The sequence below is a fragment of the Pangasianodon hypophthalmus genome, chromosome 28, assembly GCF_027358585.1.
Source record: "Pangasianodon hypophthalmus isolate fPanHyp1 chromosome 28, fPanHyp1.pri, whole genome shotgun sequence".
NCBI classification, from domain to species: domain Eukaryota; kingdom Metazoa; phylum Chordata; class Actinopteri; order Siluriformes; family Pangasiidae; genus Pangasianodon; species Pangasianodon hypophthalmus.
This window is the reverse complement of record NC_069737.1, coordinates 12130304-12150804: the sequence shown is the minus strand read 5'-3', so window position 1 is coordinate 12150804 and position 20501 is coordinate 12130304. Positions and strand designations below refer to the sequence as shown.

Below are 20501 nucleotides of genomic sequence, written 5' to 3'. Positions count from 1 at the left end.
GATTCTCAGGCTGAAAAAGAACAAACAGGAAGCAAGGATCAAAGGAAGAATTTGGATAAAGGCCTGAAAGATGAATTATATTTATAGTTATATTTTGAGTTATAACTAATTAATTAATATGAAATAAAATGGTCCCTGGAGGACTAGTGGTTAGGCCCACACCACTGTGGCCCGGGTTCGATTCCCGGCCAGGGAACCAACCGCAACAGTGCGCTCTCAGTGCCGGTCCCAAGCCCGGACAAAAATTGGGGAGGGTTGCATCAGGAAGGGTATCCGGCGTAAAAACTGTTCCAAATCAAATACGTGGACCAATGATCTGCTTTAGCAACCCCTAACAGGAGCAGCCGAAAGAGGAACAACAACAATATCGAATAAAATCTATCAATGTATATTAGACATAGCTAACATTAGACAAATATATAGTTAAAATCATTTAACTTTATTTATTTAGCACTCAGATGCGTTCAATTTGAGCTACAGCTCCCAATTTGTAAAAGAATTATATTGAAAATGTAACTGTTAGGGTTTATTTATTATTATTATTTTATTTACTGCTTACAACACATTATATACAGTAGAGTTTTCGCAATTGCCACTGCCAGCAAGCAGCTCCCGACTGCAAAACTGACAATATTATTACACCCTCTCATACTCTTCTTAAACTATGGTGGAAATGCTTCTTTTCCCGTCTTGGTTCTGGACAGTTAAATAGATTATTGCAATTTTTTTAAATGGTGTATGACAAACGGAAAAAATCATATCGCACAAGCGTAATCACAATCACCCCAGCTACCTTATTACGTTAAGACTTTACATTAAGCTTATCTTAAGTAATGTCATTTACTGCATTAGTTAACATAACTTCATTAATAAACCTTAAGTAAACAAAGTAGGTTACATGTATTAATTGATGCTTAAATGTTGACATCTACATTAACTCTAATCCATGACTACACATAAATTAACATTTTCCTAATGTTAATAATAAACTCGGAACTCTGGTCTCAAGGTATAAATATATTATATATAACATATTATTTTGGTTGATCTTGCTTCAGGCTCAGTTCTGGATTTTGCCAGTTATGAACCAGAAACATGTTCAGTAAGATATTGTTTATGTTTGTCATTGCAGACTTCATTTTATTCACTGATGCTGTGAATGTTGGTTAATGTGGTTCATACATTTGGTTTGTTAGTTACTTTGTCCATGTTAGGGACAGTGTATTAATGCTGACGTTTGTGGTTTGTTCATATTAACTAACGTGGAAAATAATGTCAGTTAAGCGATGTTAATGTAAAGCGTTACATGTTTTACGAATCTACTCTTTTTCTCTTACTTTTCAGTCAATAACAATGTGCCGCATTTACTTAAGCTGGCTGATTTAAAGTACTCATATTTTCAACAGTCTAATAATATCTCAGCAATGTTCCTGACTAAATGGTTCATTTTATCTTGAGCCTTGTAAAATAAAGTATAAAGCTCTGTCAGGCTGAGGACACACAACTACACAAACACATGGTTATTTGACTTCATGCTAGAAGGCATTTAAGTTGCAGCTGGGAGCTGTGTGTTAAATTACTTGAAAAAAAAAAAAATTAGAGAGAAAAAAATTGTTTATAGACCAAAAGATATAAGAAAGAGCTGTTTGTCTGCATAAACGCTGTAAAGACAGCATATAGTGACTCAGTTACAATTCAGGGGTTTGTGTAGGCGTGTGTGTGTGTGTGTGTGTGTGTGTGTGTGTGTGTGTTTTGTATTGCACCAGTTGCTTAGACACCTATTATAGTGTATCCGTTAACATGAGCCACTTCAGGGTACCGGCAAAAAAGACCTGCAAACAAAGTCTCTCTCTCTCGCTCTCTCTCTCTCTCTGTTTCTCACACACAAACACATAAGCACACACACACACACATACACACACGTCCTTATCATAATTACATATGCAATTACATAAGTGCTATATCTGTCTAAGACAACTCATCTTTGTGTGCGAGAAGGGGAACAGTTCCAGTCCCTCTTGATACTCTAAAACACACACACACACACACACACACACACACACACGCACACACACATACACACACACACACACACACACACACACATTTCCATTGACTTCATGCTTCACCTAGCCCTAAAAAAGCACTGTTCTTAATGGAGATCAGCCACAATGTCAAACTGTCCAGTCTTCCCATATTTAGTTGGTCCCCAAATAGCTAAAATGCCCAAACACACAAACACACACACCCACCCACACACACACACACACACACACACACACACAGGGTTGCCAGGAAACACGCCTGGAACAGTGTACTTCGAAAGTATGTGGAACCCCCCCCCCCCCAAACAAATTACCCAACACTACTCCTCTTTCTTTCTGTCTTTCGCCACATTCTCACCCCCCCTCTCCTCTCAACCTCCCTCAGCAGGACCTCTGTTCTCTCACTCCGTCTTTCTCTCTCACTATCTCTACTGTGCTAGGAAGCAAAATGAGTAAGAGCTACACATTTGACACCCAAGCATTGTCTTCACGGACACATCTAAATTTATTTCATTTCATGAACACCTCGATGTGACCTTCAGGAGGCCCACCCTTTCCCGTCCTCTCACTTTCTTTCTCATCTATAAAACTTAAGGGCAAGTTAATGGACTTAGCAGATCACAACATACTTGTGCATGTGCAAAATTCAGGATTATGTAACAGTGCATGCTGAATGTGCAACTTTTAAAATAAGCATGTGTGTATGTGTGTGTGTGTGTGTGTGTGTGTGTGTGTGTGGCCTCTGACTCTTGGTCCAGTAGACCAAATCATTTAAGGTCTAGACTCCTTGGGGCCATTTTCCATGCTCCCCAAAATAGAGACGCTAAACTAAGATCAATGCTTTTTCCAGGTCAGTAACAGATATGCTACTTGTTGCTTGTTTGAGAGCTCACTGATTACAGAGGCAGCAGGATTTCGGGACAAAATCAGAGGCACACAATCTCAGCGTATGCATACAAAAAGTCCCAACAAGTCATAAAGGCATGCTATTATTGATATACCAAAGGTGTTCTTGAATTCTCAAATCTGATTGGTTAGAAGGCGTTGATTAATTTTCTCTGACAGTACTTTCGGTTTCAAGTCAAAACTTTTCCTTATGTTTATTTGATGAAATAAATGCATGTCATTTATGACATACTTTATATCAGAGCTGCAATTAGGGATTATTTTGATAATCAATTAATCATTAATCGACTATTTTTTAATTAATTGCTTCATTGGATTACATTTAAAATATATTAAATATTTATTTTAAAAATATTTCTTTGAAGCATTTCATGTCGGTTTAATTATATTAAAGGCCACCAACTGCAATTACTGCTACATTACTGACATTTATCAGATAATCTGTCACAGCATGAGAATATTATCTTGTGCTTATGAGACATCTAAACTAATGATGCATTCAGCTTACCTCGGAATTATATCATTTTCGACCTCCGTGTGTTCAAGCTACAAAGTGGGGGGAAAAAAAACATGGACGCCTCCATGTTCATCTTTTGTTACCTACAAACTAGCCAGCTAATTTTGACGAATGATGTATATTTACCTCAAAACTATATAGTCAATGATTGATCTAAAGCAAATACTTCTATATAAAGTATAACTCATTTCAAAGTAAGAGGTGCTGCTTTGTTTACGCTGTGAGCAGCCATGTTGATTTGATGTCACTTGCTGAACTCGGGGTTGAGGAGACCTTCCTGAGTTTACAACTAGGAATTCCGAGTTCAAGAGTGTTTTCTTTGTTTTTCTAGTCAGAGGTCGGAAACTACATGTCTAAACTGCATTTCAAGCCCTGATTTGTTCAATTCCAACCAGACAAAATCAAAATAAAGGCAAACTAAATATCCGCTGCCTGTCTCGCTAACTATAGCTATTCTTTTTTTTTTTATTTTGCATCAATTTTCAATTTTAAAAAAGAGTGCTATTTCACGTAAGTAGTTTTTGCAGCATGAACCTATTGAGTCACAAATCTCGAATGGTGGACTATTAAGCACATTGTGCACTGTGTAGATTAAAAGTAATTATGTCATCTCCCATGTATTGAGCACGAGACCCAAAGGACCCCATACAAAAGCTGCAGGAAGTCTTTGGTCCGATATGTAGCTCACGGTACAAAGAAAAACCACGCTGATGAACATGTGAGCATGTTGGATGTGGCGTGGTGCAGTTTTACCACGTACATTTATTCATCTTCAGCTAATGTTTCATCCTGGCCAGGGTCTCTGCGGATTAAATTGCTTTTAATATATTTAATATATATACATATATATATATATATATATATATATATATATATATATATATAGCGGGATATAGAACAAACCAAGCTCATCAGAAAACACTCTGGCCAAAAATAACTACTAGAGTGGGCAGGATTGGTCAGAATTTCTTCAGAAGTGGGCAGTAGTGTGATTCAAAAAAAAAACAATCCCCCAGCATTTGGGATTCAACCCAATCTTGTGTTAGAGGAGGCTAAAAAAGTGACTGATAAATGAAACCTACTAATTAAGGGTTGCTGTTATATGTAATATAATGCAATAATATCAGGAAACTATTTTGATGTGCATTGATGTGCATTGAAATGTAGTTTTTCTAACAGGATTCCAGCAAACAGTAGTGTGAAAAAAAATTCTTTAGCATCACAATTATACAAAATGATATTTTAATGCATTATCCACTGCTTGCCACTGTTATTAACAAACAAGGCTGGCCATTTGCCGCATTGTGGCGTAATTCATTTGAAGATATTTTGACACCGCAGCGCTGTTGAATTCTCGAATCTGATTGGTCAGAAAGTGTTGATTACTTTCCTATAACTGCAGAACTGACCATAGGTCTTTCTGGCTGCAATTCAAATTACAGGTTTATATTAATGCACTCATTCTAATACATTATTGTTTGAATAGTAACAGCTTACACAGGAAGTTGCATGGGAGATGCTCTACATAATCTAAGGCTAATAAATTATGGATAAACGCATGTTGTAATTTAACAATGAAAAACAGCTATAAGAATGTGTTTATTTAACATTTGTGGAAGGAGTCTCTGTGAGCACTTTGTAAACTTTTTTGCCTTTGAGACAGTGGACTTTGTGGTTTCTGGCTACAGGAACTATTGCGCTGTGGACGTTCCAGGCTTGACAAAAATTGTAATTGTTGGCAGATCACTGTGCTATAAGACCGGTCCATGCATCAAAACACCAAAATACTTCTAAAAACTTGTCCTTTTTATATATTTATTCTATTTACACAAGCAAAAAAAACTTTTTGTGCAATGCAAACTTCTAACGCAAACTTTTACACCCAGATTATTTTGGAAATTCTACACCAATGATTCAAGTGTATTTCATTAATGTTGCTTGACCCGCATAAGAGCTTTGGTCTAAAGGTTTATCAAAGCGAGGTCAAACGGAGGGGCGTGTGCTAAACGTGATTTACATGATATTTACATTTATTCATGTGGCAGGTGCTTTTACCCAAAGTGACCTACAGTCAGAGACTGGTGTAAATGTGCAGTCAGGGCTGAAGACACCTTTCTTCAAAAAGAAAAGGACTTTAATTTAAGTTTTCATTTGGACTTTTTTTGTAACCAAGGCAGAAATTAAAAAAAAAAATACACAGAATGGTATGACGAAACAAGGCTGGGGCTGATTTCTTTCTAGCCCAGACTGTAGATTCATGCAGCCTATTAGTGACGGTCATATCAGGTGATTACACAGATGGCCACGCCCCCTAGATTTGATTGTCATTTGGGCTGATATTTGTAGACACATCCGTAACACATTATCAGCAATGATTGAGTTGTGGGTGTAATGAACACAAACGCAGTGGATTATTTTTTCTACCAGGCTTTTTTCCCTACAAATGTCTTTGGAGGAAAAACTGAAAGTAGATAGACTAAGCACAGGTTGTCCATTCAAAGTATAAATTACACACAATGACAGATGACAGCTTAGTGTTTTTTGAACGAAAAGGTTACAACTTTGCTGTCTATAATGTTTGGTATGAACATGGCATGAAAATTGCCATCCATAGAAGCTTGCAATGTATATAACACATTGATCACCATAGGGGTGGGCTTTATGATGATTAAAATGTCTCCACGATCTGGTTTTACAGACAGAGCACGTGCATTGTGATACGGAACACATTTTTTCAGTTCAGACATAGCTCAGACATAGCATCCATGTTGTTTTAAAAGCTAGACTTTACTTCAATTGCTAGTCCAGCTCGCATTCTCTATAACAGACAAACGAACAAATCAATAACAGTTTGCAAAGAGTAGGCGGTTCCTTAGTTTGCATTTCCTATGTTTTACTTGGTAACACAGCAGCATGCTGATGACACGGAGGAGTTGGTGCCTAAAAAGAAAAATCAGCATGGTTCGTATGAAACTGCTGGATTTTACACAGTGGACATGGAGCAAACAACGGTTGTTTGCAAAATATGCAAAGGCAAGACTGGCACGTTGAGGAAACAGGATGAACCTGGATGAACCTGTTTAACAAGCAAGAAAGCGCCCCAAAGAGTGTGCCGGAGAAAGCTACGGGAAGTGCACGTGAACAGCACTTATAGCTGAAGTAAACAAAAGCAGTTGAAAAAGGCACTACTACTGAGAAAAACCACTGAATCACTGATGCCGTGACATTGTCCCTGATCAAGGATATAATACCAATCAAAAACAAGGGTTTTATATGATTTCTAAAAACAGTTCATCCTTGTTACGACTTACACCGTGACTAAATTAAGCTTTAAACGTGAACACTCTAATATTAAATGTCATAGGATGAGACTGACATGAGAGAAAGTCTTACCAAATCTGTTCTTATGTCATCTTATGTTATCCAATTATCCAACTGTAGAACAACTGAGTAAAATGTTAAACCGGTTATGAATTTTAATAGGTTTTGTGGCATCTGTGCCTGATCAGACCAACACAAAACAACACAACACAACACAACAAATTCTTCCCTCTAAAAAAGTAATCACATTGCCCAAAGAATGAATTATGCTGAAAACCAGGTTTTGCATTTTAAGCTTTACTTAAAATGCCCTTAGACTTCCTTTATAAATCTGTTTTATCCACACTTTTAAATTCGTGTCAACTGGTAATCACACATACACTATCATAACCAGAGATTAGATTAGACTGTAAAATGGAAGTATTCTTTCTTCTACCACTATTCAGCCGCTGAAATAGGAAAAGGGACCTCCTCTTGTCTCATGCATATTCATTTTTACTTTTATTGTAGCTGCCTGTGAACTGATCTAACTTTTAGTATATTGAGTGACTGACCCTTAGTATTATTAAAGGATGTTTTCCTGCTGATGACTGAAGGACTAGAACATATGGGTCTGCAACCCCGTGTCAGCAATGTGTTGCCTCTTTCTAGCATTTCCCATTGCAACAGCTGTGCCCTTTCATCCGTGTGTGTGTGTGTGTGTGTGTGTGTGAAGTAGAGAGAGACAGTCAGAAGGTATATGTCATATCTTAGAAAGATTACGGCATCTGCACTGATCTCTCTCTCGCCCTTGATATACACACCCAAAGACCACGCTTTACAACCCTATAGTGCAGGCTGATGCTCGATCGAAATGCTTTACCTCCTGCATCCCATGCTTCATCTCCAACCCGACTTCTCTGAGTATCGAACACTATGAATTATATAAAGAACAGGTTAGAAACACTCTGAAACCTGATAGGCTGACGGAGAAGAACCTCAGGGCTCCTGTAACGTGATAAGCCAACGCAGAGGAGCCGAAACATGATAGGTTGTGACTGTTCATTTCAGACAAGGGCAGCTGCTCGGAGCATTTTCATGTCAAAATATCTGGACAATGTCACACCCGACCCATTTCTCATACACCTGTGAGGATCTAATGAGGTCAACCGGATTCGGTTACCCATAATTCCACTTCCTGTGTTGGATAAGAAACACATGATCCCTGCAGAGACATAACCAGCTCAAAAAATTTCATGTCTATCCAAAAGCTACATTCTATCCGCTGTGAGGAAATCACCCCAATGTGTGTGTGTGTGTGTGTGTGTGTGTGTGTGTATGTGTGTGTGCTGGGCTATTTCAGCCTGGCTATTTATGAAGCACTCCCCATCACAGCTGCTTCTGCATTTACCACTGACATACCTTCACAGATGCAGTCACACACACACGCACACACACACACACTCACACACTCACACGCATCTTATTATACTTATTAGGATCTTCCATTGATATAATTATTAGCACAGCTGATTAATGCTATGTTACTCCTAAACCTAACCCTAACCCTAAGTATAATCCTAAACCCAATCTTAACGAAATAGATTTTGGGTGACAGACTCCCATGATTTGTTAGTAACATTAACATTGTAGCTCCATTCCAAAGCTAAAGAAGCACCAGAGTTCTCTTGGCTGATCGACTACATTCTTCTTTTTTATGGCTAAATTGTTAAAAAAAAAAGACTTTTCTATAAAACAGATGTGTGTAAACGTTGGGGGACCAGCAAAAAAATACCTCACACAGACATGCACAGATAGAGTGAACGCACTGAACGAGATAGAGATAGAGATAGAGAGAGAGAGAGGGAGAAAAGAGGTAGCAGAAGCCAAACTAACAAACGAAAGAATTAGGGTCAGGGTTTCAGGGAGAAAGACCAAAAAAAACTGGGATGGAAATTGATTTGTTCTACTTTCTGCTCGGGAGCCTGACAGACATGCTGTTCTACCATGCATGCTACCATACTAAGTAGAATAGTAGTAATAAAATAGGTGGCGAGCTACATATAGTGTACTATTTACTACAGTAGTATGTAGTTCAGATGTAGCCGATCTACAACTTCACCGAAAACAGGTCAGAGTATTAATATCGAGGCCTACATCTTGAACTTCTCCTACCCCTGAGATAAGAAAAGAGAGAAACTTTCAATCAGAAACTATAAATAGAGCACACTGACACATGTGAGTGAACAGGAAGTGGAATAGGAAATTGTAGAGCACTTGCAGCACTGTGAATAGGTGTTAGCATGACAACATGAATCACTTGGTGAAGGAGAGGACAACCCCTTTTTTAGACCTTTATTACAACTTCAATTTTCTGTTTCAATGTCTGTTATTAATAAACGCAGTTTCACAGTTACATAAACGTGCATTTAGGTCTTTACGACTTCAGTGTTAGTGGCTTTTCGTCACTGTAACTTCCGACACTTCGCACTACGATTAAGGCATTAACTAGCTAAGTAGCTTGTCATACATTATTACATCATGTTGGTTATCAGTTTATAGCCTAGTATATTAGGCTGCCAGGAACCAGGAACCTGGAGCCGACCTTTTTACAGGTGTCTACTTGACTCTATAATTCTCATGTGTCATCTGCCTACTGTAAAATGACATTCTGCATGTCCAGGATGCCATGTGAAGTCCATGCATAAGGTCTTAAAAGACAGTTTTCAGCTGTACAGTAAGTAAACAATCCAGTTAATAGACAAAAGGCAAAACTGTGTATCATAAACACAGAACCTGTTTGCTAAGCAACTAATTAGCGTAGCTAATGATAGGGGTGAACAAAATGCTTTTAAATGTAATAATATACTGTATTTTGACATGTTTGAATAAATCTACATGTGAAAAAGCTCAAGTGAGTGTATAAGCAGTTGGCTGCTTATATCCACTTCCATCTATTTGCTGTACCGCTTATACTACTCTGGGTCGCAGGGAGCCTGGAGCCTCTCCTGGGGAGCTCAGGGGACAGGGTGTGGGACACTGGATGGGGTGCCATCACAGGGCACAATTCACACACTATAGACAATTCAGAGAAGCCAGTCAGCCTAGAATGCATGTCTTTGGGCTGGGGTGCCTGGGGGGCATGCATGGCGGAGGTGGGAATTGAACCCCCAACCCTTGGGGTACCAGGCAAGTGCACTATCCACTACACCACAGACGCCCCCCCACCTTGTCCCTCTTTACCGCTCATATACTCATAATCACTCTTTGCAGCCGTGGTGAGCTGAAAAGCATCTCAGGACGTACAATACGCTAAACCTTGAGGAGGACGGGCTACAACAGCAGAAGACCACATCCAGTTCCACTGCTGTGCATTAAAAATGACATCTTAACCAATTTATTGTTCTAAATATGTCGGGTTTTTTTTTTTTTTTGAAGCGACGAATCTGGATGTTTGTATTTGACCTTAAAATTGACATCAAGATAATGGAACAGTTTATTATTATTATTATTATTATTGACTAAATACGTCACGCGCGTGAAATTCCCAGAGGAACTCAGGTGGTTTACTTTCCGCGCGAATCCATCGCACGTGACGGCCGCGTTGTTTGCGCCTGTCGTAACCCGACACACGCGCTCACTGGCAGTGGCACTGGCAGGCCATCTACCACACACACACACACACACACACACAACAGGTGACGGTATAATATTTATAGCCCGTAAGCATTCATGCCACTGATCCAACGCTGCGCTTATGACAAAATTCCACAAGCGAAATAAAGCTGAAGTGCGCTGCAGGAACAGTGCGCGCGCGACAGATGTGACGCCTGACTAACCTCTATCCATTTCTGCGCCTCCTGAAAAGCTGCTCCGGAGCTGCACTCGGTGGCTTCGTGGTGATCCGGCCGGGAGCTGGAGCTCTCTTCAGCACTAGCCATTTCCAGAGAAAGTCCCGATTCTGCACTGCACTGCTGCGTCTGATGCGTCCAATCCGTAGCTTGGATGCTGACAATGAACAGGGACGAGGTGCTGCAGTTTCCACCCCGAGCACCAGCGCACTGCTCAGCGCAGTCCGACCTAAAAATACAAGGCAGAGACGCAGGCGCTCGGAGCTCAGCTCTGCGCTCAGCCAATGCGAGAGGCGGACGGAGCGCCCCGCTGTGAGGACAGGAATGTGCACGAAAACAATGGAGGAGTTCCGTTATCGCTCTCTCTCTCTCCCTCTCTCTCTCTCTCTCTCTCCCTCTCTTGCTACCAAATGCATCCCCATTGCACGTGTCGTGCACTACATAGGCTGTACAAGCCACTATTTCACACCCTACGCAGTGCACTTATGTAGATGGTGGGAATGGATTTGGGATTCGGCCCTCCGCTCGCGCGCTCCTGTGTGGATCCTTGGTTTAGAAAATGCTGCGTAGTTTTTAGGATTTATAATAACACAACACTGATCACAGGATACTGTATCAACTGTAGCTTGCATGATTTACCTCCAATATCAATTCCTATCTTAATGCCTTTATTGCAATTATTATAATTATAGAACTGAACTGCACAAAAAAAAAAAAACATCACAAAATCAATCACATTTTTGACAAATGCATTCAAATGATTCATCAAGTTTAGCTTTATACTGCAGCTGAAGGGATAGTGGAGCTAACTTATAAAAGATTTTGACCAACAATAACACTTCATACTTTCCTCAAATGGTCTCAAGTTATTAAAGGTGCAGTTTGGGATGTTTTAGTGTTTCTAGATCTGTACTAATGCTGTAATTTATAAATAAAGATGCTATAGGACAAATTCAGTCTGTGATATTGCACATAATGGGGATAGTTTTTCGACTATAGTCCTGCATTAACTTTTTTTCTAGTCTGGAATTTAGTTTCACCCCCCAGCTTTACAATTTTTCCTTATTAAGACAGCTCTAAAATTCTTCTTTAACTTAAAATTCAAGAATTCATCAGCACTGTGGTATAATTTCAAATAGGCCACAGGTTAATCTGTTAAATATTTCATTAAGCATGATGCTAAATAACTGAAGCACCAAGATTTATTGAACATAAACCAGCATTCCTGCAATTTTAGGGTTTTTTTTTTTCCCTATTGAGTTTGCCTGTTAAATTCACTTCTATCTAGTTTTGCAGGGCATTCTACAGCAAGTTACCTTTATTAAAAAATGTAAAGAAAAAGTTGTCTTCGGTAACTGCTTGACCCTAGTTAGAGTCACAGCTGATCCAGAGGATATCCTGGGCGAGGTGGGAATACATTCTGGATGTGACAGCGTTCAGTCCCAGGACACTGCACACACACACTGACACCTAGGGGCAATTTAGAGACACCAGTCCATCAACCAGCATGTGTTCTGGATTAGGGAGGAAACCAGAGAACCCAGAGAAAACCCCACGTAGACACATGAACATGCTGAACTATCCAAACACAGACCCCTGAGCTCAGGATCAAACTGGAACTGTGAGGCAGCAACACTACCTAGTGCACTGAATGTAAACCCATTAAAACAAAAATCCTGTTCTTTCCATTATTTTTGTATGTCAGTATAATAAGTCCAGAGTGTGAGGTGGCTGTGTTTTGCAGATGTTTTTTTTTTTTAACTGACCGATGGCCATCTGGATCGTGGTGCTTTAGGTTGACAACCCCTGGCTTGAGAATGAGCAAAATGTGCACATTTGTCATTTCAAAATTACATACACACCCAGTGAATTGTTTCTTTGCATTTATTTATTTAACTACGTTAGCAGTAATCACAATAACAGAAGAGATTCCCCGTAAGAGCAACAATGGGAAACATTTGTGCTGAACAGCATCACTGAAACCCCCAGGTCACCCATTCTTTACTCACAGCTAGATTAGCATAGCACTCTACACCAGATCACACACAAGTTTCCTGGTGATGTGTACATCCGAAATCTGAGCCAATCGGCATTAAGATGACGAGCCGACAACTTATTTAGAACTGAAGTAACGTGTCAATTAGGCAACTTGTGCAAAGACTACAAATAACGTACAAACAGCACAGAAGCCTGGCAGTTATGAAGAAAGGCAGATATAGAGAAAAGAATGAACAGTGTGTGAGATTCATAAGCAGGCGGCTTGTGTGGACTGTGCAGGATTGATGTGCTCGGGCCTGAAAGGGAGGGGGAAGTTTTTGGTCAGTCAGTAGTAGGGTACCGCTCATCTTCAGGCCTTACAGAGTGCCACGGCGGAGAATCGCATTTCCCCTTTCTCTCGCTCTATAAACGCACGGCACACCTTTGCTGCATCCTACAAGAGGAGAAACATTCCGTTGTTCAGTTGGTAATACCATAATTCAATCACAGATTTAGGAGTTCAATAGAAGATACACTACCATGACAAAGCTTTCTGGATTCGTTGCACCATGGTTCACAGGTCCTTTCATTCTGCCATCTGTGCGCGCACACACACACACACACACACACACATTAATAGAATACATGACTAATGCTTAGAATTAAGATCAATATATGCCACATGCAAAGTTTAGGCCACATGCCCTCTTTACTCAGTGTATGAAAATGGCTTCCAATAAATGCATGTCCTTTATGCTAGGCTTTATTGTTACAGTTAAAAAAAATATATACATTTACACGTTTATTTATTTTGAACAGTGATACAAAGCAAGCATGTGCCCCAAATGTGATATCGCATTAAAGCACTCAGCAATTTCCAACAAGCCATTACTGGAGTCTTGTTCCTGTTAGCTTTTGATAAAGATCTGGTATTGCCTCATGATTTCAATTTCTTTTTAAGAAAAACTATTTCCACCTTTCATGATTAATCGGATATAAAGGCATAGTGTAGCACTATTGCTGATGCTCCTTATTATAAAATTAGTCCAAGTAATTTTCAAATGTGTGCATTTAAAGTAATTCCAATTCAAATAAAACTGAAGCAAAAAGGACAGCACTAATTCATATCATTAAAGATTAAAATGTTCCTTAGTCTTAAACATCATTTAACAGGCAGAAAGAAATCCCTCACTTTACACAAATAATGACCGATACCCCGAGTATCCAATAATTGATGCATTATTAAAATGAGACGCATCACTGACTGAGTGTAAAATAATTATTTCAAGTACCAATCTGCGTTTAGAGCACATTGTCTTTCTTCTCTCATTTTTGATCGTGAAGTCATTGTTAGTGGAACATAAGTTAATTATTTTTGAACAGTATTGAGCAAGCCATTTCACTGGTTGAAAGGGAGTAATATTGTATGTCGCACAGTGTAATGCAAGTGACAACCTACCAAGTTCATGAACCTGATCGTTTACGTTGACAAAGGTGATGAAGTGGAAGTTCACTTTGTCGGATTCTGGCTGTTTCCAAAAGGGTTATTTAAAAAAAAAGTTAAAAAATCATCAGTATTAAACCTTTAAGCAGGAATATTCTCTTTGTGTGTCTGAGTACATGTTTCTTACACGACACTGTCCCTCTGCAGCAACTTCATCATGAGCTGTCTGAATTTCCTGCAGAGTAGAAGAGAGGGTTATTTAAATTCTCAAAGAAAAAAAAAAAAAATGTTTCAACCTAAAACTAGTTACAAACATTGCTTGCTATATCACAATACAGTAAATATGCTACATAACTTTAAAATCAAGACAATAAAAGTTCAAAAAAAAAAAAAAAACAATTAAAAGATGTATTTTAATTAAAAGCTAGACCTGCATAATACTGAGCTTTCAGGGGGAAAAATAAATAAAAATTTTTTTTTTTTAATCCACATACAAAGTGAGCATCTCCAGCACTTGCTCGATGTTGATCTGTTGTGTGATTGAAGCCCCACCTACTGTTAGACCCACATACTGCAACGCACAGGCAGGGTGGAAAGACTTTCTTATCCGATATGAACAGAAAGCACTTAACCAGCCTCCTGGTGTCCATTTTCATTTTCGCTTACACTGCACAAGTACCTTATTTTGCTCCAGCTTTTTGGCTCGTTCATCAGGGGACATTCCAGCTGTTTCTTCGAGAAATTTCTTCAAGGTAGAGTCACTTTCTGGGTAATGACAAAATGTATATATTTTTTGTTCAACTTTGTTTTTTGGAACATCTTTTCCTCTTCAGGGGAATTTTTTCCTGCCACAATTGCACTACAAAATGTAGTTTATGTAGTTGCAAAATGATTAGAGCCATGCTATAAAACAGAGCAAATCTGCGTGTCAGCAATAATTAATAATTACCAGTGTTTAGAATAAGCATCGTAGATTTGCCTGGAGAATAGACAGCCTGACTGAATACTAACCACACACCAAGCGTCTAATGAAATGCATTTGTTACTCAATTTTAGAATAAAAGAACACAATTACACGTTCAATATGCAATGATTTGTACAAGTCGAACTAAAATTACTGACCGAAACCGAATTTATCCTGATTGTTGGCCACGGCATGCAGCAATCCTACAGTCCCGCAGGAGTTTACCACCGTCTGGCTCAGAAAGTAGACGTCCTTGCACGGGTCAACCGACTGCTTGGAGCGAAACTCCTCATGCTGAAAAGGAAAATTAATTTGCTTAATTCATTTATTAAGCTCAGTTAACCTATACATTTAATACCATCAGCAGACAAACCTGATCAGAGGCGTATATAGGAGGTGACAAGACACCAGCATCACCACACTCTTTATTCAGAGAGACTCTCTGTCTCTGTGTGTGTGTGTGTGTGTGTGTGTGTGTGTGTGTGTGTGTGTGTGTGTGTGCACCTGTTGGGTCAATGGGAAGAGGAGCATCAGGGCACAGCAGGGCGTGGGCACTCCAGCAATGGCATCATCCTCAAAGCCCAACACATCCACAAAGCGCCAGTCTGGCTTCACACCCAGCTTACTCAGCACCTATACACACCACGGACGGCTTAGTTACTGACACCACCAGGAAATCAGCAATGTCATCACTGGATCACAGACATCACTGCATCATCAGGCCACAACTTCAGGAAACAGGCCATGATGTAATGTCAATTAGAGACATCACAGATAATCCAACGCTCATGTTTTACAATCCGAAGATGCTTATCAATAAGGTTAAAACCAATAACCTCCAATCTTGTGGTAAAGCCCGTCAAAGATGAGGCTTTAATTCAATTTAATTAGATCTGGGAGATTTACTGTTTTGTAACAGAGCAGGTGGCTTAAGCCGAGCCTACGCCCATTCACTGAGGATCATGAGTTCTCAGATAAACGCCTCACATAGGATAAAAAGAAGACAAGCTTTTACCATGATTCAGCAGACTCACCTTATTCAGCATCTGCAACAACAACAAAAAAACAACAACAAATATCAATTAACAGTTTGTCCAGCGAAAGTAAAAGCGTCATAGGAAACCAAGTCACGATAAAAAAAAAAAAAAAAAAACAATAACCACAAACCTCGGGGTTTATTTCCATCGGTTTCCACTCCATCGTCGCGGTTAACTTTATTTTTTCTTTTCAGCAAGCTAACAAGCTAACGAACCAAACGTAACGGTCAGGATTTTTTAAAACATAAACCGTGCACGCGGCTGATATGCAACCGGTCACATTCCATTTTCTCCAGACTGAGGGGTGTGTGTTTCCAAATTCGTTAGTTTCAACTGGGTTTTGACGGGTCTCAGCCTCTTCACTCTGCTTTAAACACGATTTCAGGGGCGTGTTGCTGTTACATTACTACATTTCATAAAAATAAAAAGCTGGAGGAAAAAAATACAAAAATAACATCTCTCTCGGAGTGAAAATAGAACAGTCCGCGGTCAGATGATTCTAGAAACTGCCAGTAACGTCCAGAAGCGACTGAATCAATTCACAAATCTAATCATTACTTAACTGTTTAAAACGATAATTAAAAATTACTCTCAAAATAATATATTTGTATAATTTTATGAGTTTAACATGCGTTCTCCAAACACTCAAATACGCACTTTAATTTGTTGTAACTGCTGTGAATGTCAGGTTTGAATATTAAATTAGGTCTTGTGAGAGAATTCTGTTGATCAAGGGGACGATATTGCACACAGCAACAGTAACACTAACTGCACACACTGAATGCCAGACAGCACACAACAAAACACTCCAGTGATGCATGTCAGTGCATGCAAGATCAGTGCATGCAAGACTGCAAAACAACTTTGGAGAAAATATTCTGACACACTTTTGCCTCTTGTATTATTAATAGCAAGTAAGTAATAAGTAAATGTGATTAAAATTCATACACTGATCAAACATAACATTAAAACCACTGACAGGTGAAGTGAATAAATTGATTATCTCATTACAATGGCACCTGTCAAGAGGTGGGATATATTAGGCAGCAAGAGAATAGTCAGCTCTCAAAGTTGATGTGTTGGAAGCAGGAAAAATGGGCAAGTGTAAGGATCTGAGTGATGCTGTCAACGGCCAAATTGTGATGGTTAGACGACTGGGTCAGAGCATCTCCAAAACAGCAGGTCTTGTGGTGTGTTCCTGGTATGCAGTGGTAAGTATCTACCAAAAGTGGTCCAAGGAAGGACAGCTGATGAACCGGCGACAGGGTCATGGGCCCCCAAGGCTCACTGATGCGCGTGGGGAGTGAAGGCTAGCCTGTCTGGTCAGATCCCTTAGAAGACCTACTGTAGTACAAATTGCTGAAAAAGTTAATGCTGGCTGTGATAGAAAGACGTCGGAACACACAGTGCATTGAAGCTTGCTGTGTATGAGGCTGCATAGCCACGGACCAGTCAGAGTGCCCATGCTGAAGTCCACGACTTTACCGTCCACTGCCAGAAGTGCCTACAATGGGCATGTGAGCATCAGAACTGGACCATGGTGCAATGGAAGAAGGTGGTCTGGTCTGATGAATCACGTTTTCTTTTACATCATGTGGACAGCCGGGTGCACGTGTGTCACTTACCTGGGGAAGAGATGGCACCAGGATGCACTATGGGAAGAAGGCAAGCTGGCGGAGGCAGTGTGATGCTCTATGCAATGTTCTGCTGGGAAAACGTGGGTCCTGGCATTCATGTAGATGTTACTTTGACGTGTACCACCTACCTAAACATTGTTACAGACCAAATACACTCCAGTGGCCTCGTTCAGCAGGATAATGCTCCCTGCCACACTGCAGAAATTGTTCAGGAATGGTTTGAGGAACATGACAAAGAGTTCAAGGTGTTGACTTGGCCTCCAAATTCCCCAGATCTCAATCCGATTGAGCATCTGTGGGATGTGCTGGACAAACAAGTACAATCCGTGAAGGCCCCAACTCACAATTTTAAGCATCTGCTGCTAATGTCTTGGTGCCAGATACCACAGAACATCTTCAGAGGTCTTGTGGAGTCCATGACTCAACAGGTCAGAGCTGTTTTGGTGGCACATACACAATATTAGGCAGGTAGATTTAATGTTTTAATGTTATGTCTGATTGGTGTATTTAAATATGGTAAAAACATATTCTTCTGAGCAGGGAACCCACATCAAATTAAAAGTTTGTATAAATATGGTTCATCATCATCATCATCATTATTATTATTATTATTATTATTATTATTATTATTATTTATGGTTGAGAATCGATTCTCATGACTCGGTACACACATTGGGCTTGTCTGGGATTGACACATCTGATCTGATGTGATTCACAGAAGGATGGGCGATATTATTTCAAAATCTTACACGACAGCGACATCTACTGGTGGGATGGTGTTCAAACTGTTTCTTACTGAGACAAGACATGTTTGCAGTCAAATTAACCATTTTAATCTATTTTCTTAAAAAAAAAAAAAATTAAAGGCGATACCATATTCTATTGTAAAATAACCACAAAAAATGTATTTATGCGGAGGTTTCTTTCCGGAAGAAAGGATTTTTGACAAATAAATATGAGAGAAGCTCTAGACTCTGAACGCCGCGCGTTTCTGTTAATCCAAAATGGCGCCCTATTTGATATCTCGTCCACTATAAAGGATGTAAAAGCCATTTATTTCGAGCCATATATAGCGAGTAGTCATTTCAGATTCTGCCATTGTTATATATCTTGTACAAGTAGAAAAGTAAATCCGCTTCACTGGTTTCAACAACGCCGTCTTGTGGAGAGTTGTTATCCAAAAATCGTAGTCTTTACACGCATTACGACTAATCTGTCTATTTTACGACAATAATAAGTAAATGAAACACCATTACGCTGGTTAACCATCGTGCACACCGGCCGGTTAGCTCAGTTGGTTAGAGCGTGGTGCTAATAACGCCAAGGTCGCGGGTTCGATCCCCGTACGGGCCATCTGTGTTTTTTTTTTTTGTTTTTTTTTTTGTCTCTCCTCTTCCTTTTCTCCACCCTGGCATGTTTGCATGTAAATGATAATCTCACGATAAGCCAAGGATATTATCTCACGATAATGCACAGGATATTAAGAAGGAAGAAAATAAGGCGGTTGGTGTTATTTACTGGTCATCTGAAACTACCTGTGCTGGAAATACAGGTTTTAACTGTGCTACCCCATTGTGCTACCATATCTCTGTCAAGCGAGTTTTCTACTATCTGCGTTAAATCCTCTCAGCTACTTATCTTGACAGTATCTTGCTAGGAAGACCACTGTGTTGCATGCCAGTAATGTCTGAGTCACTGTAGGCCTCTTTTCCATTTCTTGAGAAATCAACCTTTTCAGTCCAGGGCCTTAAGGTCCTTCTTCACCTATAGGGCCCGTAGGTAATCAGTTCCACGTTTCCCTCTGTAGTGATGAGCATGTAGATTGACTCAGATGACCCTGGCCATGCATAAAATAAAAAAGGGTAAAATAATAATAATAATAATAATAATAATAATAAAATTAAAAAAGGAAAGAACAAGAAAATTAAATAATTTAAAAAAGGTTTCCAAAGGTTTCCCTGACTGAAAGGCACCACAGCTCCCTAGCATTGTTACAAACAAGAGCTGCCATAGTTGTATTAATGTAACTACCTGAAGCTCCATTAAAATCTGAGCTCTAAGATGTGGCTGTCAACACTCAGAAGCACTTTTAGCTGCAGTTAAAGCTGCAAGTTGATAGATAGATGATAGTTGATAGATGTCTCTATCAGCTTTACACATCTGGATCTTGATTTTTTTTTCATTCTTTTTAGCAAAATTGCTGAAGTTCTGGATGGGGATGGTTGGCGAACAGCAATTTTCAAGTCTTGCCACAGATTCTCAATTGGATTGAGGTCTAGGCATTTACTGGGCCATTCTAAAATCTTCAGGTTGGCTTTGTCAGTATGCATCTTCTCTGCTTTGCTGTCAACCCTGACCAGTTTCCCAGTCTCTGCTGATGAAAAGCATCCTCACAACATGATGCCACCACCATCATGCTTCACTGGGTGGATGGTGTTCTCAGGATGATGAGCAGTGATGGTTTTCCACCAGATGTAGCACTTTGTGTTAGGGGCAAAAATTACAGTTTTTGTTTCTTTTGACCTGAGAAACTTTTTCCAACATGCCTTTTTGCAAACTCCAAATGGGTTTGGGGTTTTATTTTATAACCAAACCCTGATTGAGACATTAAAAAAAAAAAAAAAAAAAGTCTTTTTTTTTTTAGAATTTTTTTGGTAGCTTCTTGGTCTCCATGATGCTGTTTTTTTTTTCTTTTTTCTGTATGTTATCTAAGAAACTCTGGAGCCTTCCAGGAACAGGTGTTGAGATCATGCAACACTTTAATTGCACACAGGTGGACTCCCTTATCCCTAAATTGACTATGTGAATTCTGAAGGCAGCTTG

General features: G+C 39.5%; 2 protein-coding genes and 1 non-coding gene across 13 annotated transcripts in view; 1 reads left to right on the top strand and 2 right to left on the bottom strand.

The window, feature by feature from the left end:
- limch1a (LIM and calponin homology domains 1a) overlaps positions 1-11207 on the bottom strand; it is a 62006-nt gene extending 50799 nt beyond the window's left edge. For 3 of the 11 annotated variants that reach the window (XM_053230823.1, XM_053230826.1, XM_053230825.1), the window contains exon 1: positions 10608-11206. In XM_053230823.1, the coding sequence (XP_053086798.1) occupies positions 10608-10709 (102 nt within the window). In that variant the 5' untranslated portion in view covers positions 10710-11206. Of the gene's footprint in view, positions 1-10607 lie in introns of all 11 variants that reach the window. The other 8 variants (XM_053230824.1, XM_053230828.1, XM_053230830.1 and 5 more) reach the window with 5 other exon arrangements.
- Positions 11208-12489: 1282 nt separating this feature from the next.
- On the bottom strand, positions 12490-16328 carry uchl1 (ubiquitin carboxyl-terminal esterase L1 (ubiquitin thiolesterase)). Its single transcript, XM_026942912.3, has 9 exons — positions 16172-16328; positions 16039-16050; positions 15509-15637; positions 15163-15298; positions 14720-14805; positions 14228-14275; positions 14056-14125; positions 13136-13194; positions 12490-13050 (listed from the first exon to the last, which is right to left on the bottom strand). The coding sequence occupies exons 1-9, from the start codon at positions 16202-16204 to the stop codon at positions 12967-12969; spliced, it is 657 nt and encodes a 218-aa protein (XP_026798713.1). The 5' UTR covers positions 16205-16328; the 3' UTR covers positions 12490-12966.
- A 2629-nt stretch (positions 16329-18957) lies between these two features.
- Positions 18958-19031, top strand: trnai-aau (transfer RNA isoleucine (anticodon AAU)). Its single transcript has one exon. It is a non-coding gene; the product is annotated as a tRNA-Ile (tRNA).
- The last annotated feature ends 1470 nt before the right edge of the window (positions 19032-20501 follow it).

Bases quoted from the DNA above. Each gene is read 5' to 3' on its own strand.
- uchl1 (XM_026942912.3), bottom strand. From the start codon at position 16,204: ATGGAGTGGAAACCGATGGAAATAAACCCCGAG. The intron at 15,299-15,508 runs GTGCACACACAC...TTTCCTTTTCAG, and splicing joins TCTTCCCATTGACCCAACAG to CATGAGGAGTTTCGCTCCAA. The intron at 13,051-13,135 runs GTAGTGTATCTT...CTCCTCTTGTAG, and splicing joins ATCCAGAAAGCTTTGTCATG to GATGCAGCAAAGGTGTGCCG.